This window comes from Opisthorchis viverrini (assembly GCF_000715545.1).
Source record: "Opisthorchis viverrini unplaced genomic scaffold opera_v5_80, whole genome shotgun sequence".
NCBI classification, from domain to species: Eukaryota; Metazoa; Platyhelminthes; class Trematoda; order Opisthorchiida; family Opisthorchiidae; genus Opisthorchis; species Opisthorchis viverrini.
The window spans coordinates 840994-855606 of record NW_008751735.1 but is presented as its reverse complement, the minus strand read 5'-3'; the positions used below and the strand labels follow the sequence as shown (position 1 = coordinate 855606).

The 14613-nt window shown below is 44.9% G+C and overlaps 2 protein-coding genes across 2 annotated transcripts in view; one reads left to right on the top strand and one right to left on the bottom strand.

The window, feature by feature from the left end:
- Positions 1-2009: 2009 nt before the first annotated feature.
- The window catches only part of T265_04658 (hypothetical protein), a gene marked incomplete at both ends in the record, with an annotated part of 70512 nt that continues 57908 nt past the window's right edge, over positions 2010-14613 (bottom strand). Inside the window, 9 exons of the mRNA XM_009169449.1 lie at positions 2010-2871; positions 3879-4707; positions 6317-6549; positions 8500-8569; positions 8920-9036; positions 12007-12189; positions 12287-12418; positions 13602-13931; positions 14165-14263. Of these exons, the coding sequence (XP_009167713.1) occupies positions 2711-2871; positions 3879-4707; positions 6317-6549; positions 8500-8569; positions 8920-9036; positions 12007-12189; positions 12287-12418; positions 13602-13931; positions 14165-14263 (2154 nt within the window). The remainder of the gene's footprint in view (positions 2872-3878; positions 4708-6316; positions 6550-8499; positions 8570-8919; positions 9037-12006; positions 12190-12286; positions 12419-13601; positions 13932-14164; positions 14264-14613) is intronic.
- On the top strand, positions 9467-9817 carry T265_04660 (hypothetical protein; the record flags this gene model as incomplete). The annotated part of the gene is made up of 1 exon (XM_009169451.1): positions 9467-9817. The coding sequence occupies one exon, from the start codon at positions 9467-9469 to the stop codon at positions 9815-9817; it is 351 nt and encodes a 116-aa protein (XP_009167715.1).

The following is a 14613-nucleotide window of genomic DNA, read 5'->3' as shown; positions in this document are numbered from 1 at the left end:
TGTTTGAAACATTAAATAGTGCGCTATTCGGTCATCTTTACAGTCGCTGATGGTACTCACTTTCGTAGCTGAGTTTCATGGCTACCAATGTGAGGCGGGACTTTTTGGGAAAGGAGTCTATGTAGTTCCGTGTGCATTTTGAGCTCTATCGACCCAACAATATAAGATATAGATCTCAAGTGCCGGATTTAGTTTCAAACAATTAGCGGATTGAATACGGGTGCTATCACTGATAGATGAATGGCGCACACACCACGTCGACGTTATCCCGGTTCAATTGCGGATGTGGCTTGCCGCTACTAGTCTATTAGGACAGGTGTTTCCGATACACCGTTTGCATTTACCACCTGCGTTTCACAATGAGCGATTGGTCGCCCCCAAACCTTTGGCCATTGATTGGCTTCGCTGGGTCTACAAGCCTTACTACTTACAAAGACCATAGCCAAACGGTTCCCTCGGTGGTTGTTCCGGAATCAAGACAGTTAGCTCAACGCCTTTCGACGAAGGTTGACTGTGTTTTCACAGTTTGCTACGGAGAATCACTCTACATCTGTGTAGGTTGATTTAAAACCTGTAAAAAGCAATCGGATGCACAAAACTAAACAAAAACCTTATTCGAATGTATCACAGCATAGGTATCGTCGGTCGCCATCTAATCAATGGTTTCTAAGGAAATCTGTACAGATCATGCTGGGTTTGAAGAAGTTAGCGAGAGTAGAACAGATGAAAGTCGAATTCGAAGCTCAAACCTGGAGAAAAATGAATATGGCATTCCGTGGTTAACGAGACTTGTTCATTAACATTGATCTGCCTGGTTCTGGTGCCAGAACTGGGTTTTGTTCCACTGCCAAATCAGTGGTACGTAAGACCGATTTCAACTGACCAGTACCATTGTGCCACACACGTTCAGCTCTCTGTCGATGCATACTTGCAATCCGGTTAACAGAACCTAGGTTTTCACACGTCTAGGTTGTAGTTAAGGTGTTGAAGATGAACAAGCTCAATAGACTTTAGAGCAAACGTTTGCGCGGATATCCACTTATGTGCTGCAATGGTATGATTCGTGTCATAGCTAACCACAGCGTCCGGACGGTACAAATTCACGCAGACCTGAAGGTCGGGGGTGTGCTTCTGTGTACGGAGCAGCATTCTTATCGCACTTGAATTCCTGACTGACTAGATCAGAACAGTGCTGCTATCTAGGGTGTTGATTGCTGTTTCGACAAATTGAAAATTTACTAAATTTACTTCCCAAATGGATGAAATATTTGCGATTTATTTCCTGAAATTATCAGCTTGTTTCCTTGAACATTCGTTGATACACTTTTGGGTACGACGACAATAGATCAGACATTTCCTGAACTAAGAATCTGTGTTGTCAATGGACCACACTATCAATGAGACAAGTCCTGGTAGATGACAGCTTTCGAGCCCATGGAAATCAATCCAACCAAGATTTGTTTACGCTGGTTCATCTGATCAAAAGGAGATACCTCAATGAGCACGCTGGGGTTTGTATAAAGCACCTCCCCAGTCAAAGTAAACAATAGACATTGAGAAACGGTGAGAGTTGCTCACCAGAACATCGATAAGTATCCGGTTCAGCACTGGTCTTATTGAACAAAAAACTGCTGGCAGCAGTATATCACAAACTCGTTTCGTTTCCAGAATGCAGTTCAACTCGGTTCCCCCCCCCCCACCTCATTAAGCACGAACTGGGAGGTAAACCAGTCTCATTACTATTCTATTTTCTCTTACCCAGTTCCACAGTGCGCCCAACTTCCGTTAATATTACCTTTCCAATTGTGATTCACCCGATATATATATATATATATATATATATATAATAATTTACTCCTCGCCAGCGTGACATCACGTGATCTTACTTGGCGCGCCGACTGTTCTGCAGTTCTCCGGCCTTCTCATCCACATGAGGTCATCAACATTTGCGAATGTCATTCTCGATGGAAAAATGTAACATCACAGTAATAAAGAATGAGCTGTGATGGGAATTAGTCTATGCATGATATCTTACATTGTGACTAGCAAATAACCATTGGACTTAGCCAAGCTCCCTCAATCGGAGAAATAAAGGTCGCAATGGACCACAATTCGTTGTACCGGCAAATATTCTCACGACTATTAGAAATACACTTCCGGAAAAAAATCACCAAAAATAGGGCTTTGGGGGGGATAGATTGATAAGGATGATGAGATGCGATGAGTGCAAGAGCACACATAATGAGCGAGCATTTTTCGCAAAAAAAAGAAAACCGAAGATAGCAAGAAAACAGCACCCTGTGACGTTTCAATGTTAGGTGATGGTGACAACAAGCGCTAGGCTAAGGCGCAGGTAACTTCGATTCGTACACAGAAATAAAACAGGATCATTGTATCGAATAGAAAAATAGGCAAGGAATGAGTAGCGTTGTTGATGAGAAATACACAGGACTGTTTCTAATGTGTTTTTGGATCTATAGAGAGAAACTACCTAGAATATACAAAATTTGATCGTAACGAAACTAGTCTATGGGGGGCGGGGGCGGATTGCGCACCTGTCCATGAATGTGGGCTTGCAGATTTTGTCCGTTACACAAGGCTATCAGTTCGTCGTTTGCTTTTGTATTCCGAAACGTATGATGAACAAAGCACAGAATTGCACTGGAGTAGCAGCGGAGTTTGTGTGTGTATGTGAAGGGGTATCAGCAGCTCAACTGAGAGATGTACGTTTGATGCCCGTGTATGTGGCAGGGGCCGCACCGGGCACAGCTAGCGTTCCTTCGTCCTCTTCGCGACCGTAGACAACAAGTCCATGGAGGGTAGGATAGGATTGTGAGTTGGGCGGATTACGACTTGCAGGCAAAGGACCGTCTGAAAAAGGAACGATAAAAAGAGTGACTCAAATTTGCACAGTGCTCCCGTGATGCGGTCACAAGCAGACGATCTATCCATAAAGCCCAAGGTGAATTTCGACTCATTCAGATTTGAATACTTGTCGTGTCTGGTGACTTATCACCAGAAAGTAGACGCGGGTTGGATATAACTCAAAATCAGAACTACACATAACATGAGCGCAAAGACACCGGAGTTTAGACCCTAACCACTGACCTCCAGTTTACCGTAGAGGTATGTCCTGAGGCAAGCCGCTCTGAACAACCTAACATCCCGAGCCAGCGACCACATGAGGACACGCACTGATTGGCCATAATGGGAGCCAATCGGAACCGGATTGAGCATTATTATCATGGTGTTCCTTGTAACCTCATAAGATTCTAGCGTGATTCCGTGGAAACTCCAGTAGTATATCCATTATTACGGTTGTAGCAATTTTCCCTAGTCTCCATAAAGGTCTGTCTTAAGCTACTTTTTGATAACTACATTGGGAGGAACAGGAAGCCAAGGATAGTTAGAAAGAGACAACAAAGTGCAAACTGATCTATCGAGGACGCTGATTCTCCACCATGCAGTTAAGGTGCGAGTGGGAGCAGTGAGCTTCAATAGGATAACGATACTCAGAAGGTTCTGATATAAACTGGCAGACGAAAATTTGTTGGAGCAACTGTTGTTCAGCAAACCAGAGGCAGGTCGCATTTGAGGTTTAACTGCACATGCACCACACAAAGAGCAAGTGTCTTCGACAGCCCAGCTGGTGGAGCACCCGTCTGAAAGACGAGAGGCAGGTGGTTCCAATCCATCATCAGGCGTGTCGTTCTGTTCATGCTATGTGTACTTAGTGATCTCATTACATCTTGATATATATGGGATAAAGATGCTGTCATAGTATGTGGCATGCCGAGCGATGAAAAAAATCAACCAGTGCTCCGTTATGACCAGTCATGAAGTAAGAATAAGAGGACACATCAAAACCAAGCACCCACTTATTTTAGGCAAGCTCCTCGGGTTTGCTGCTTCAGTCGGGAACCCATCGTTCATCGTTGACGTAGCTGGAACTCTATCGTTTTCGGACTCGGAAGAGACACCACCGTTCTGCGTCTGATGATCGGAAGCGCCAACCACGGTCAAACGAACGGGATTTTCTAATGAAGACCCACGAGCTAACCAGGCTTCTTTGATACGAGCCAAAAGTTGACGTGGAGTGGTGTCTGAGTCTAAGAGAAGAAGCAGTTTGTCATCCAATCCAAGGATTCTATCTCCAACTCTAAGAGGAGTCTGTGAAGCCACTGAATCAGGCATAATCCGCACTATTACTGGACCGCTAATTCCATGGGCCTTCGCAAGACGAATCCCTAGGGTAGACCCCGGCAATGCTGGAGGCAAACAGACTTGTCGAACTTGAAAACCCGCTGCCGAGCGTTGAGCGATTTGACCAGCTTCGTCAGTAGAACTGATGCTGGATGAGGTGGAGGAGAGATGAGTCTTCTTCGCTATGCTAAGATCGCCTGGATTGAAATTAGTACGCGGCTTCTCTTCCTCTAGTGTATCCATCGATCGCACACCAGGAGGTGGTTCAATGATGGGCATCTCCACATCAAAAATCTCCGGGAGTTCTACTGAACAAGGGTAGGGAGGCTGTTCGTCTTGGGGGAAACAGGCGGTTGAAAGACCAGGATCCACGGGGTACGGTGCCACAGGTAGTCGACCGAGTTCTAAGGTACATTCAGTCAAACCGGACAACAGACTAAAAACTTCATCTGGTCTTAGCCAGTCAACAGGTTCACGGTCAACCGTCAGAAGTCGATCACCTGGCTGAAAGAAATGGAGGGAGGAGGCTTTCAAAATGGGTATACGTTGTACATTTTCAGAGGGGTGCAACGATGACTAACTTAAAAGGTTTACGTTTGACCAGGCACATGCAAAATGAGAGATGGATAACCGTCATCAAAAACTTTCTTTGAAGGTCATATATGCATATTCTTTGTATACAGTCTACATCTTCCCCACCTGATGGTCATAATATAGATAGACAATGTCGAGAGCAGCCCAGAGTTTCACTGAATAAAGCGAATATAAAGCAATACCATATGAGAGCCGATGCAGCCCAGTGCTCTATTCCCTCGCATTCACCCCATCCTACACCAGAGAGCGCGGACCCCCAGGGAACGGCCAATCATCCTCTTTCTTGAGGCGCTCTCCGTTGATGAGGGGGTGCACGCTCTAAGTCGTTTTTGTGAGACTTTTCCCCGCTGAGCTAGAGAACAACTGATACAAATGGAAACGCTTTAGGGCGCTTTTTAATTTTTTGCCCGATGTAAAACTGGACGGTAAAACTGAAAGCAATGAACGGGAAAACAGTTGAATGCCGCTATTGTCGCACTGAATGGATTTGGTCATGTTCGCATTTGGAGGTTGGTAAACTCTAAAAGAAAAACAAACGGGGCTCGCAGTGTACATTCACATTCAGTGTACATTCACGCTGCGGAACTGTCTAGTACCGCGTTGATTTTTAGACATTGCAATCCTTTTTGGGCACACAGACTCGTCAGTGGATATTCTACATAAACATAATAAAACGTCTCCATGGTACAGAACTACACGAATGGATTCTACTCGGTACCATCGTCTCTACCATGCACTATACATCTGAAGAAAAAAGGTTCAAACTTTTCAATGGGATCTCAGTGGGTGCAGATACACACCTATCCCAGAGCTGCTTGGTTATGAGGGTGTCTAACACGGTTAACTTTTGGCATTCAATTTTGATACGTACAAAAAGCGTGGTGTCTCACAAAATAAGCTCGTTCCTTTCTTGCTGTAGTCTGATAAATATACGAGCATTCTGCGATGTTAGGTCCGACAATTGAATTATAAAGTTCACACACTGAGATATAACTTGATTGATTCAATGGCATCTAAACCAATGGACAATCGTTCTTGTCACCCCATCTTGGCAGCTAAGCCCGTAGTTTTTAGTACCGGGTGGCATACGGAAGGCCACACAATCATAAGTTCACATACTCCTGGCACACTAAAGAAGCCGAAACACACAATACACACGACAGTAAAGAACGGAAACTTAGCCAGCAACACGTGGAGGAAAGCGAGAAGACTGTGGCGTAAGCGAATGTGATAAGTGTCAACGGAGACTGATCAAAATCATATGGCATCGTCCTTCACGCACTCAGTCGCATTTAGTTTGCGAATCTTTGTTAGTCCAAACCTCAAGACGATTCGTTCAACCGGTGCTCCGTACTTCAATCGCCCGTTTTGGACACACTGGGCCGGTTAACGATTGAGTTAGACGGGCAAACGGTGGGATGCAATCAGCTCGATTCTGGTTTACGTGTAACGAGAGACAATCCATTCATTCCAAATAAGCTCAAACCAACCCGGAAAAATACCGGATCAAGAAACTAACCTGAATCATGATCGACAAGGCGGCCGGACTACCTGGTAGGATATCCTCAACAATCAAGTTGCCCCCAGTCTCCAACACCTCTTCCGGCGAGGCCTGACGAATGGAAAGACCGAAACTAGAATCTAGATTGCTTGACCCAAGCAATGCGTGCTGAAAACCGATTGTTCGCGACGCTTCCTGATCGGATCGACGCAGCACGACCACGTACAGTTTTAGACGGTGTGATGGAACGGCTGGAAAGAGAACGGAAAATATGGAAGTCGAATATCTATGGTCAGGGAAACAAATCATGCAAACGAGCCTCCTCAGTACATATACCGGCAAACAAACAGGCAAGTGTGGGGAAAATGATGACCGTACACGCGACTAGTGCGACTACTTACCACATGTTATGAAGAGGGCCCATTCTCCTGGACTGTTTAAAGTCTGACTGGCATGGAATTAACAATAGCACCATTGATAAGGTACAAGGAAACGAAAAGACGTGGCCTACAACAGTCTTTTTTTCAACAACGACAGCAACAGTCTAGTCAGCCATTGAGTTGTGTAGGGCAGCCAGAGACAGTTTCTTTTCTGTACAAATATGAAAGACAGGTAGGTGGTTGGCTGGGAATGGTGTATATGCAATGAAGGGTGTGGAGGACTCTACTGTATGTACATCGCATGCAACCTCGCGAATCCCACTAGCACCGCTAAACATGCAGCACTGCCGAAATGAGTGCCACTTTTCGATGTTATGAACATCGTGATCACAACAATAAACGGACCGGACACAAGCGTGCCACCAACGAAATGGTAGAGAGGCAGACGCATGCACAAGTTCCATTGTTTTAGCACAACAGAGGGGGAGAGGGAGGGAAGTGAAAATAAAACCAGAGAACATTATTGCGGATGAATAGTGACCAGTTCTGGAAAATTATTTCAAAAAAATACGCAACTGAGGTGTCCGGAAAAGACAACCTGTTGAGTGGTTGAATGCGGAGAAACGGCAGTGGATAAGGAGCGGATCTGCGGCACACACTATTCGCAAACACTGTGGATAGAAATTAACAAGTCAATTAATGCCTGTACGGAGCACAGACTGCATCAAGAGGTGCCTGTCCGTCCGGCTTGCACCAAGGCAGAGTTGAACTGATGGCCGCTGATTTGTTTGCTGAGTTAGACAATTTGGTTACAAACACTGCAATCGAGATGAGATCATCAGTACATTCTTAGTGAAAGTGTCTTCTGAGTGGAAATGCGTGTTCTTTTTGTGCGCACATAGCTCGATATAAGGCCTATTTATCTTGGCCGATCGTGGGTAGTTGATGTGAGCATTTCTACGATGGAACACTTGAAACCAAACTGCTACGCTAACTAAACAAATCAACGGCAATCAGTAAAACTTGAGTTACCAAAATTATCTCCAATCGCAGAGTTGAGCTGTTGACCATACTTAGGCCAATAATTCAGAAGCCGATTGAATACAAAACTAGGGAAGAGTATATGGATCAAGACACGAGATCTCCAACAGAGCCTTACAGTATACGTCTTACATCCATGGAGCGTCCCAGCAAGGAGACTTACAATCTGGCAGTAGCTCGTCACTCTTGCTTCTACTGTTGAAGATGAGACCGATGTGCACCAACAAGACGCTACAGCATAGAGAAATCAACTTGAAAAAGCAACTTGAAAAGCAAGTAAGCCGTTACCAAAGTTCTTTGATAATGAAGCGTTAGTGAACGTCTTTCCTGTGTTGTAGGTCCTAGAAAAAAAGGTCTGAAAACTAACAAACCAAAAGACAAGGTCTAACACAATTAGAAGGTACCGATAGAACCAGCTCAGTAGCAACGTTCTCAAACAATAACAGTCACGTGATAGCCTGTCAGCCGCTGATGAAGCTGAAGCCAGCTTGAATAGAATCTCCGATTGCAATTCTAGATTTTGATCGCGATGACTTCGGAGCCTGTCTTTTGGTTGGACTACATTGGTTCCTCGTGAAGTCAAAACAAACAACCCGTCTTGAGAGGGTGATTATTATCCAGAAAACACTCAATATGCATGGGTGGAATTATACATCTTTTCAACAAAACAGGGGATCGAACCGTACACGTGGCACAATATAGAAACCGCTAACAACCTGGACAAATTTATAGTGAGAGATTCACACCACAAATAACACGCTGATAACACAGCCAGCTTACGCGGAGGATGTGTTGGGTGACTGGAAGGTGGCTCACGTTGAACCTTGAGTCTAACTTCTCCGGAGGCAGCCTAAACAAACAGAACACATGGGTAAATTGTAGCATCGTCATGTCAAGTAGAGGTCTAAGTAATGTACAATAATTCAATGTGAAAAGGTTTCATTTCCCTAGAGAATGCATAACACTGTTCTCCAACAACCATGGACATCAATATCAGTGATCACGATGACGTTTCACTGTCGCACAAATAAAGACCTCTCATTTTACTCTTCCACTGCACCAATGAAAAGAAGCCACGTTCTCCCAAAAAAGCAGGCCAAATATTCCTCTCCTCTGGTGAACACACCTGGAGGATGGAGGATGTTCAGTCGAACACAATAGTACTACCAAGTGGATGTTATAACATCATAATAAACTCACTTTGAAAGCTGCGGCGACCTCTTGATATTGAGCGAGTCGATAATCAAGGCCATTAATTTCCAAAACAACATCACCAGGCTTCAGTAAACCACATTGTGCGGCAGGTGTGCCAGGAACCTACCAAAGAGAAAACGACAGGACTTTTCTTGTATCAGATAAGCGCAATTCGTCAGTCAAGCGTCGGTGTTGAACACTGACGTCATGCTGTCGATGGGATTCATCAGAATAGAACACCCGGTAAGGTTGGATTCAACAACTTCTCGCTAAGAACAGTGAACAGAAAGCTGACCTTGTAGGAACCCAAATCGTCCAGTTTTGATACGGTTGGAAGCACAAATTACTGCGCAAACCAAGGAGGCAGGGATGAATACAGTTCACTGATTAAAATGGCATCTTTGCTGGAGGTTGGAAGGTGGTGCTTTACGACAGCGGCCCAAAACGCAGGTCTGTCCACTGCGATTAGGACTGCGAAATGAGTGGTTTCGCCCAAAATGCTTCAATTACCGCCGTAACACACTTGTACTGGGTTCTCAACAGCGCAACAAGGATGAATTCCGCAGCATCCTGCGAAAAACCATTGACAGAAGCGCTAACAGCTTCTGGTGGCTGGGTTGCTTGTACCGGATTCACGCGTCATGTAATTGAAAGTACGGTAGAGGCACTTGTCGCTAAAACTACGTCGGGGCGTGTTGGCCTCAAGCGCTTGTATGTTATCAATATATGCTTCCAACACTCTGACAAGCACCAAAACGACATCCACACCAGCTCACCAGATGGACTATGTATTAGCGCGGTCTGGATGAGCATCGAATATGAAGGATTACCGTTTCTTTCGTGGGAGTGGAAGCAAGTAACCGAGGAGGAGCGATTGCCAGAATACATGCCAGTCCCCATCTAACGCAATCTGTAGAAAGCTTGAAGCTTGGATACACACCTTCATACGAGGACCGTCGGCTGTTATATTTCGCCTCCAAAAAACGACAGTCCACGAATCGATCGACGTGTAGGTGAGATGGCTTACAAGAGATTACTACTACCCTTCACAACTACTGACCGAACGATTGTGCTTGATGATTTCAATATAGTGGGGATGCCAAATGTTACAGTCTATGCCGCTCGCACTGAGCACTTGGGGAACCACACTAGGCCTTCACAATGGTCGGACATTGGAACTCACTACCTAACCAAAATAAGGAGGAATCATTGCCGCACAAGCAACACAATCCGTCAATAAAGACCGGGATCGCAAAGATACGGACATGGCCGCTGGTAGGGACGTCGTAGCGGTTGTTGGTGAACACAAGAAGCTACTTTTCCTTCAGCGGCAAACATGCCTAAATCGTCCCGCATACTTAAACGGTGGGAGCCATCCACATAAAAAAAAGCCAAACATCCAGTAACTTCTCCACTGCATCTTTTTATGGTTTCTCCTGTTCGGTCTGGGATGGCTCAATAGTCTCACCTGAATGAAGCACCTCTGTTTGTCTGTTTGTGATAACTATCGTGACACCCCAGCTCAAATGGGGCAGCTCTCAGTCCAGACTGCACCGTTCAAAATTGTCTTATTCTGGAACAGTGTTGCCAATATGAACATGCAACTTTTATGGGCTTTGCTTTCGAATATGTTCCGCCTTCATGAATTAAAACAGCTAATCTGGTTGTTGACGCAAAAGCATGACTCCGTGTATATGATGAAGAGTCATCAATCCTAGTTCTGGCATGCACGCCTAACATCGTGCAGCTTCGGAGATGATTGAAGCACGCTGTCGAATGGGGCTATCAAATGGGTGAAAAACAAAGTGTGTCGATCGGGGACAAGCCTAAGGTCCCTGCTGATAACCGCGGTCTACGTAAGGTCCTTAACTAAAACTACTGGTGTATTTTTACCGTCAGGGTAGTGTCCCAGAAATCAATGTGTTCCCCATCTGCATCCAGTTCTGGATGACCATTTATAAAGAATGCACATGAATCAATGACATCCCAATCAAATACGCCGAGCACGAAGCCATAATCTGCCTGAAACAAGCATGGGTAGCGCTCAGGTAAATTAGGTACGTATTGTGTCACAGGAGAGGACTAGCTTGACAAAGGATCTACCATCCAATCTACCCTACTTAACACCTATGAAGCCTGGTGAACACGAATATTTTGGACTCATGCGGTGGAATATTATCGGGATACTGTCGAGTCATCAACCTCAACCCTCGGATGGCTAACCAAGCAAAGTCAACTGGAATGAATTTGAAACTTTCTTCACCGTCCACATAACAATATAAACAGAGTAGTGGGAACTCTGAAAATACGCCAAGATTGGCATTTTAGTCGGCCGGAAACCTGAGCAGACATCGCTAATTCGTTTGCTGAACACCCGCACTTGTCTGTTGTGTACAGCCTGAGGCCAGATAAACCGAAATTTGTCTGAATACTACAGGCGAACTCATAGCCGCGGTTCAAGACGCCGACTCAACTTCAGGTGAGAAACAAAGTAAAGTAAACAGTGGGCAATACAAACATCTTTACATTTCCATACATCGCATCGGGGTTCCATCAATTCTGTTCAGCTAGTGGAGCGACGAGTGTCTGAAGAAGGGGGAAGTCAAGACAGAGACGGCTCTGAAGGAAGACGCAAGCCAAAACACGTTCCAGAGAGCATAGTTGCTCACCGCAGTGCTAAGCTTTCAATGACTAGCTGCTATGCCACCCGAAGAAAGCATGAGGGCTAGGATACTGTCAGGTCGCTCAAGCCTAGACAGGAGAAGTCGAGATGCAGAGGTGGGGTTCGAACCACGGACCTTCCGGTCAGTAAATCCGCGCTCTAACCATTGAGCCATCTAGCCCGAAGAAAATTTCGAAACTAACTAGCACCATCGTCGCATTTTACCCAAGCAGACATATGCTTGTTTTACGGAGCGGGGAGACACATGTGTATGCAGCAAGGTTGATCTCACTACACGCAGATGGTTGATAACGAAGGTCTAGTCGAAAGAAGCGAAACCACAAAGACAGACCACACATTTGAGATGTTCGGACTTGATAGATCTACTTCTGATTAATTTAACATCATTTAATCACAGGAGAAAAACTTACAATCGCAGCGATGGCGGTGCCCGTGCTATAGGGTGAGCGACCGAAGAGCGACAAGCCAAGGCTTTCACCTGGTTTTCGCACTATCGTCACCTCAATTTCCTGTGGTTGTTCTGTTTCCCCGAGACATGTCGGAGGCTCTCGATAAATGAGAAGACGAAGGGAATCACCTGCATTTCGGATTATCTGCAGAAATAGGAAAATGATTCATAGGATTTTATGTATAGGTTAAAGTGTGCGAACGTGACAGAAAGATCCGGACCACCTATGAGGCACTGCTTACCTTCTTTCCGGTTTCATGATCAGCGTCACGTAGATCGACGCCATTGACCGCTAAAAGTCGATCACCAACAGCAATACGACCGTCTTCAGCAACAATGCCATCGTCATGTACTGCATGAACAAGGATTCCCCCCTAGATGGAATAAAACGTTGAGACAACAATAGAGGCGGAAGTGTACGTATCAACGGAGTGTAATCAAAAACTTGACGCTAGAGAAGTTGGGCACACCTGCTTGTCTCAGTTAACAATACAGAAGGTAATTACGGGAACTCTCAAACGAAAGTCAGAGACAAAAAAGCGCATCCTTTGGTTGAAAAACAGTTATCTGCAGAGCTATTTCATAGAAGATCTTCAAATTGTACTCCCAAAGCATGATACCAAGAAGACGGTAATCAGGGCTGAACAGCTGGTTTTATTAAAGCGACCCTGTTAGAGGAAACACCTTTTGGGATTCCAAGATGTCTCCGAGATGGACGTGTCTGTGACGGAGGACGATCAATAACTACTGAATTCTGCATTGAGGCAATAAATTTGCATGGATACCCTCGTGGTCTAAACGATTTTCTAAAAGCGAGCTAGAAGTTTCCATTTTCTCTGAAGTGAAAACTCCATCTGTTCAATAATAACGCAAGTTTTGGTTAGCACATACTGGAGCGGCATGATGAACCTGTGTAATGGTTGTCGGCTTCATTATTGAGAACTAGGACTTTCTCCTACACTTTCTTCACTAAAATCAAACGAATGAAAATAAACACGACAAAATCTCCGGAGGATGTATTCCGGCATAGTAACAAAAAAAAAACAAGCCTTCTTAGAAGCGGTATTTAATGAGTATGTCGGGAGTCAGATTTAGAAAGTTTAACTGTTTTCATTCCGTAAGTGAAGTCAAACTACATCAACAGACCTGGAAGATCTAGGAAGATTCGAACCAGCTCCATGTTACGCCAAAAGCCACAAGTGGTTGACTAAAAGTGCTAGAGCAGCCCGATAATGACTTTGCGGGTAGGACTCGGAAACATAAGCTAAACAGCAATTAGTTTGACCAGCTGAACCTGCTCGAGAAAAGTAGTACACTATGCTGCAAACCATTTTGTCTCAAATTCGTCAGTGTACGCCTTGCTTCTACAAATCCGTGGACTACTAGATGCACAGAACAGACGTCCTGGCGTTTTCTGCACTGAGATAACTGTTTTCGATCGATATTACTAGCGACATAATCAGTAGACAAACATAATTAAACAGGTCTTAGAGACCAACGGTAAACTTAGGGTGTCATAGGAACAATAAGAGCGATTTACAATTTTTGTTAACCTACCAACACAGTGTCCTTCCCACCGACCACCGAAAAGCCCCAAGAGCTTCCTGAATGACGAGTGAGTTCAACAAGGGTCTCTCTGCCAGGTATGATGGGTGGTGGTTTGGGGCGCTCCAGAGGTACGTTCGTCAAAGCACTTGGAGCTGGTGACGATGTGGCCACGGGTTTGGTGACGGCCTTGCTAGGTGATTGTGTGGCCGGTTTTCGGCGTGCAATTGTCAGACGAACACGTGTGGTGGACTGTTTCATCAAGGACAGCGTTGAGTCGTAATCGGTTTGGATCTGACCATTCACAGCCAGTATCCGATCGTTGGGGCACAGTTCACCATGCTAAGATGTAAGCAGAGAATGACTTGGGTGAAATTTGATGTTACACGTCCAAATGGAAATCAAGATGAAAGGCCGGCCTCCACTGGTAACGTGTAGTCCACCAGTGAGAGAACAGATTGTTATCTCATCAAGTTGAATGCACTAGAGTTAGCAGGCCTTTAGTAAAGGGAAGTATCAAAGTCTTATACAGTTTACACCAGACATGACAGGAAATGGGTCGGAAAAATAGTTACCTGAGCAGCCGCACCGTTTGGAGCCAAATCGGACACGAACACACCGGGCTTGTCTTGTGGTCCATAATTCACAATGAAAATTCCATATCCGTTGCTATTCTGGTTGTTCGTTAAGAAAGACGGACGATACAATTTTTTCAAAGATCAAAGAATTCGATGCAAAGAGCGGCACAAATTACTTAATATTCCAACTCTTCGTGCACAACGTGGTTTATACCACTAAGGAGAAACACATAAACCTGGCTATTCCAACATGAACGTGCAAACCCTAGAGTGGACCCTGACTTGTTGCCCACCAGCGTATTTCGTAACACGCAGTAAGAAAGAACTACAAGGTTACAGATATGTTTATAAGTAACGCAATAAATTCTATCCAATGTTGGGCCTGCAGAACTGCTTCTGATTTCGAAGCGCTGAGATCTACTCTTAAGTAATCCGCTATCGTGTTG